A 6,747-nucleotide genomic window follows, 5' to 3' on the forward strand; every position below is an offset into this window, starting at 1 on the left:
CCATCTAGTCAAGGCTATGGTTTTTCCTGTGGTCATGTATGGACGTGAGAGTTGGACTGTGAAGAAGGCTGAGCGCTGAAGAACTGATGCTTTTGAACTGTGGTGTTGAAGAAGACTTTTGAGATCCAACCAGTCCATTCTGAAGGAGATCAGCCCTGTGATTTCTTTGGAAGGAATGATGCTAAAGCTGAAACTCTAGTACTTTGGCCACCTCATGCGAAGAGTTGACTCATTGGAAAAGACTCTGATGCTGGGAGGGATTGTGGGCAGGAGAAGAAGGGGACGACAGAGGATGAGCTGGCTGGATGGCATCACTGATTCGATGGATGCAAGTCTGCGTGAACTCCAGGAGTTGGTGAAGGACAGGGAGGCCTGGTGTGCTGCGATTCATGGGGTCGCAAAGAGTCGGACACGACTGAGCGACTGAACTGAACTGAACTGAACTAAAGAGTATAACTGCATTCATGACAGGAACATGGTCAAATATTTGAATTTAGAAGACTCATTGGTTCTTGCTTCCTAAACCTTTAATAAGCTAATCAGAGTTATATCACAAATGAATATGATTTTACAGCCATTACCATTTGGTATTCCAATACACAACTGGAGAGATTACAGAAGTTAGAAGCCTATTCTGTGTTCATCTGTCTGTGTGATATTTGCTATTCTGAAGTTATGTGCTAAAGTTACCCACATGGTTTGGCTGGTAAGTGGGAAGAAAAGGGCGTTCATGGCTTATTGTTGGTCTTCTTTAGGGAAACCAGGGAGCAGTTAGTATAATTCATCTTAGAATCAAAATCAGAAAGGCAAGAGAACAATCAGAACATGAACGAATATTTGCAATCACAGAATGATTCATAATGAATTTGTTTCAAATAACACCCCAGATTTTAGGGACTCCTCTGGTGGCTCAGATGGTAAAGCGTCTGTCTACAATGCAGGAGACCCGGGTTCAATCCCTGGGTTGGGAAGATCCCCTGGAGAAGGAAATGGCAATCCACTACAGTTCTATTGCCTGGAAAATCCCATGGACAGAGCAGCCTGGTAGGCAACAGTCCACGGGGTTGCAAAGAGTCAGACACGATTTTAGAAGACATTAATTTACTACTAAATTTGGAAGTTTTAAGTAAAAAATCTCTTTCAATTCCATCCTTCAATATTAAACTCTGGCTTGTCCTTTACCAGGTATTATCATTTATTAGTAAATCACAAGGGAAGGCAGAACAATGTTTAGGACAGTCTAAATCTTCCAACCTGAGTGTCATCACATTCAGACTTGATCCAGCCAGAAGCTTCACTTTTCAGAGTCAGAGTCTATAATTCAGCTGAGGGAACATGCACCATTACTGTCAGGAACTCAGAGCAAGGCCATGTCAACAAAGGGGAAAAACCGCCTTCATACTCTCCCTGCGCTGTTGTGGGCATTTGTGGTGTCCTCTACTTGGTTACAAATAATTGGAAACCAGGACATCTGCTGCCTGCCAGCACCCAGACGTGAATGGAACAGAGGAGTGGATGTCTCAACTAAAAATAAACTCTCCTCCCTGCATCCCTCATTAATGTGTTACTTCAACCTTAAAATCTAAGAACTGGCACTGTTTTAGATCTTTCTGTACTTTCTTTTCTACTTGTGTATTTGCCTTTGGTTCTTTTCTATGAATTCATCTATTAAAACAAGGAAATCAAATGGAAGATTGACAATGACATTCTACATGATCATGTACAGTATTCAAAACTTCAGTCACCAAATAGTGTGGTGTCAACATTGACTAAGTGTTTACAGATACCATATTTCGTAAGAGCGCACTGTAGTATTGTGTCACCGAAAAAATCAGCATGCTTAACTTGACTTTACAGAGAAGAATAACAAACCACTAAGAAGAGAAACTGAACACTTTGGGGTAAAAAATATGACATGAGGACAATAAAGGACACCTGATCTAATAAATACAATTCTACTTGTAAAGGCAGTAGGATTGAATATACTGATGCTCTTCAAAGTCTACCAAGTAAAACTCAACGTCAGATTTCAAAGATTAATATTTTTTCCTGTTAAGCATTTCATTAAAAAAAAAAACACACACACATACAACTGAATAGATTCTGAAAGTCAGGAGTGATTTTTTTATCATTTGATATTGAAGTCACTTTATTTATTGAAAAATATAAACAAAGACCTAGAACCAAGTGAGGAAAGAAAAAGATATATTAATTATTTTGGAAAAGACTGCCTTTGTCAAGAAAACTAAAGGGCCTCCCAGGTTGAGCTAGTGGTAAAGAACCCAGCTGGCAATTCAGGAGACATGAGATGCTGGTTCAATCCCTGGGTCAGGAGATTTCCCTGGAGGAGGGCATGGAAACCCTCTCCAGTATGCTTGGCCCTTCCCAGGTGGCGCTAGTGTTAAAGAACCCATCTGCCAGTGCAAGAGATGAGGGTTTGATCCCTGTGTTGGGAACCCACTCCAGTATTCTTGCCTGCAGAATCCCCATGGACAGAGGAGCCTGGCAGGTTACAGTCCACGGGGTTGGAAAGAGTTGCATATGACTGAAGCAACAGCACAGCACACACACAAGAAAGCTAAAGGTCTGTGAGTTTGTTTTATTGTGGGTTTTTTAAGAGTCATTAAATTTTGGATAAAGAAATGTAAGCATAGACTAAATGAATGACCAGAATGACCGGTAAGTAGATTACAGGAAGGATTCATAGTGTATACTAATATGTTTTGAATGGGCTGGCAAAATTATTATCAGTGTATGTCAACTTATTTAGTCTTCTGTTTCTCTCAGCTCAAACCCTTAACATGTGTGTGTGTGTTAGTCGCCAGTCATGTCCAACTCTTTGGGTCCCCATAGACTGTAGCCACCAGACTCCTCTATCCATGGAATTCTCCAAGCAAGAACACTGGAGTGGGTTGCCATTCCCTTCTCCAGGGGATCTTCTTAACTCAGGGATCAAACCAGCGTCTCTTGAATTACAGGCATATTCTTTACCATCTGAGCCATCAGGGAAGCCCTCACACACGATACTAACTGCTTTCTCCACGACGCTTTCAGGATCCACCTAACGTAATAATCAGGGAAAGAAAAGCAGAAAATTAAACATCTGTGAGCCAAAAGTTTTTCCCATCTGTGAAAAAGACCATGTGATCTGTGAACATGACAAACCCCACTTCCTGTTTGAAGGAGTCACACAGGAACAGGTACTATGTATATGTGCTGCCAGGCACAGAGACACTGAGCTCTCAGCTTGAGGCAGAAATGAGCACGTTTGTTCAGGGGAATCGACGCCTCATGCCGCTCTCCAGTCTGCTCTGGGTGTTCCTGGCCTTCACCTTCTCTGGTAGGGATGCTTCCAAGCATGGGTGTGAGTGTTCAGGGTGAAAGGCCTGCTCATAGGCGCGTGGTGCTTCACAGGGACTTGGGGAGGAAAGGAGGACTGGGGAAAAAGAAGCATTTTATAATTTCAATTTGGTTTGTCTCTGAGTCCTAAATTAATCTAAATCCCACACTATTTTATTTACTACTTCATCTCTGTTTTCTGTTTTTTTTCCCCATAGGATCCAGTGTGGCCCAGCAAGTAACTCAAGTCCAGACAGCTGTACCCAGTCAAGTGGGGCAGACAGTCACCCTGAATTGTCGATATGAAGTAAGTTGGACCACGGACTACTACTACATTTTTTGGTATAAACAGCTTCCCAGGGGAGAGATGACTTTGCTTATTCATCAGTATTCAGAATACGGTAATGCGAGGAACGGCCGCTACTCTGTAAACTTCCAGAAAGCACATAAATCCATCAGCCTCATCATTTCAGCCTTACAGCTCGAAGACTCTGCAAAGTACTTCTGTGCTCTCTGGGAGCTCACAGTGCTTGAAGTAATGGGAAAAGCTGAACAAAAACCCCAGAGCTTAATAAGAGAGAGCCTCACTGCTTCAGGACCTTAGTTGAAGTGCACACCTGCACATCCCAGAAGAGAAATGGTAGTCCTGTGGTTGCTTCATCTGTGGTCTGGATCAGAAGATTTAATTCTAAATAAAAGCTCCTTCGAGGTGGATCAGCAGGCTACAGCTGGAACCAAGTGGGCCTGCTTCACAAAAACTGGAGCCTGAAGAAGACAGGAAATCACTGTGGTTTCTCCACCCCTTTGGTCCCTCAATTTCCCACCACTGCTTTGGGTCCCCCATTTGAGCAGGAGGCCGGTAGATGCTGGAACTGGGAAAGCACATCTTATCTCCTGCAGCTCCTTTCTGGTGGATCCACTTCACAGCTCTTGCCTCCCCTTTCACTAACAGTTTCCTCTGATTGCCCAGGTTGATACAGGCTTTCAGCTCTTGCTAGTATCTTGATGCTTCCCGTCTCTTCTTTGTTTTCCTTAACCCTGCCTGCAAATCTATAAATATTGCCTTCATTAAACTTTGTAGTTAAATCTTCAAGTAAATCAAAGATCTTTCTATATTTGGAAGCAGGTGTCCACAGTAACTTTCTACTAATACATTCTTCTCTTGAACTTTTGACTTTAAATCAATCATACAGAACATGTGTAAACTTGTCTAAAGCTATAAACTTGCTCCATAATAATTTAAAGTGACTGCTTCACTAAAATACACTCACATCACAAACCTGGGTATAGTTATCTGGAATCGTCATGAAAATCATTCCTTAGTCCTTTGTTCTTAGACTTTGTGTCGCTTAAGGTACAATCAGGGATGCCGACCATCAGTGATGTCGAATAAGAGATTAGTTATATATAAAGATTAGAACTCAGACAGTTGCTAGAGCTGATGGAGTAGTCTATACAAGCAGAAAAGATATAAGCATCCTAATGTTCATTGCAGCACTAATTATAGTAGGTAGACACGGAAGCAACCTAAATGTCCAGCGATGGAATAATAGATGAAAAATATATGGCACATATACACAATTATTATTCAGCCTGAGAAAGAACAAAACAGTGGACCTGAAGACTGTCATGCTGAGTGAAGCAAGGCAGACAGAGAAAGACGTGTCATCTGATATCTCTTTTATCAGACGGAATTTTAAAAAATGGTATTTACAAATGAAGATATTTACAAAACAGAAATAGAATCCAGGATGTAGAAAACTAATTATGGTTACCAAAGGGGGAAAGGGATATATGAGGGATAAACCGGCACACTGGGATTCACATATACACACTGCTATATATAAAATAGATAACTAATGAGAACCTTCTGTATAACACAGGAAACTCTGCTCAATATTCTATAATGACCTATAGAGGAGCACAATCTAAAAAAGAGTGGATATATGTATACATATAACTGATTCACTTTGCTGTACAACAGAAACTAACATTGTAAAGCAACTATACTCCAATAAAAACTAATTTAAAAAGTAGAGATAATCAATCTACTGGAAAAAATAATAGCTATCAGAACTTTGAAAAAACAGTGATACCTGACTTCTCATTCAGACCAACAGAAGTTACCAAGGGAAAGTATTTTTAAAGTGTTTAAGAAAATAAATAAAACTTTCAAGCTAGCTTATGAAAATGAAGATATATATTAAAATGTCTGTGTTGAATATCAATGCTAAGAGGGTGGAAAGTCAATGTGCAGACATTGAAACTATATTTGCAATGCATATTTCTGAAAAAGAACTCAAATGAAAGAAATATATAAAACACATACAAATTAATCAGTAAAGAAAAGAGTCAAGAAGAATGGGACAATCTTGGAGATCCAATTCAGAAATTTGATATTCAATACCTAATAAATATACCAAAAATAATATTATTATTCATCAGGTTAAGTGAAAATAAAGCTTCTTCTGAGTGCTCCATCTGTATCCTTTCAGCACCCTGAATGTACTAATGTAGCTAGGAGAATATGACCCAAGAGGACAGGGAAAAATAATGACTGTCTCAAAGAAAATCAGTGATTAAATAAATTTCCTATAGTTTCCCTCATCAAACCAATGTGGAGGGAAAAAAAAGGTAGTAATAAGTCATAGGTTCTGGATATTAAAGAAAAGGCAGGTTTCACTAGAAAAAAAAGAAAGATGGTATTTAGCTTATTCTATGTCAGGCACTGTGGTATGCATTTCAGATTCGTCATCTAATTTAAATACCAAAACCCTATGAGATAGGTTTTATTGTTTTATTGTTTCATTTTCTTTTAATCTTTGGAAAATGCACCATAACTTTCCAAACTGTGAAGTGATTCTCTACCTTTTAGTATCAGCCAGAGTGTAGCATTTTAGGGGGCTCCTGAGGAGCAAGGTCTGGACTATGGAGGAGCACTTGGACTCAAAATAGGGTGGCTGGACATCTGAGTGATGGTAACATTACTGGTTTAAACTGGAACCAAAAGTGAACTAGAATAGAAGATTCCAAATCTAGGCACAAAGTCCCAGGATGAGTAGATGAGGAAATCATCCACTAATCAGTTAACAGTGCTGAATGCTTTAGCAGGTTTTTTATATAATAGTATGCTGGGGAAAATTGAGGGCTACGATGGGGTGTTATTCTTTAAACACTCCTGTGATGCTATCTTGCCAAACATCTACATGGTGTTATCTCTGAAGTTCCTTCACATCTTTACTCATCTTTACTTGGTGAATTCTTTATTTAAATCTTTCTATTTTCCTTCCTTGAGAATCAGACTCCAGCACACTGCACGTAGCAGGCATGAAAGCTGAAGCACTGCCACCTGGTGTCCTAATCACATGTTTTGTGATGCACTGGCTTCCTTGCTGCCCTCTGTGCTAA

At 40.0% G+C, this 6,747-nt stretch overlaps 1 gene segment (V, D, J or C); it reads left to right on the forward strand.

Moving 5' to 3' along the window:
- Positions 1-3,291: 3,291 nt before the first annotated feature.
- Positions 3,292-3,943, forward strand: LOC138097047 (T cell receptor delta variable 1-like). The segment is given in 2 exon segments: positions 3,292-3,340; positions 3,558-3,943. Coding segments are annotated over 2 exon segments (435 nt in total).
- The last annotated feature ends 2,804 nt before the right edge of the window (positions 3,944-6,747 follow it).

The sequence above is a fragment of the Capricornis sumatraensis genome, chromosome 2 (genome assembly GCF_032405125.1).
Source record: "Capricornis sumatraensis isolate serow.1 chromosome 2, serow.2, whole genome shotgun sequence".
NCBI classification, from domain to species: Eukaryota; Metazoa; Chordata; class Mammalia; order Artiodactyla; family Bovidae; genus Capricornis; species Capricornis sumatraensis.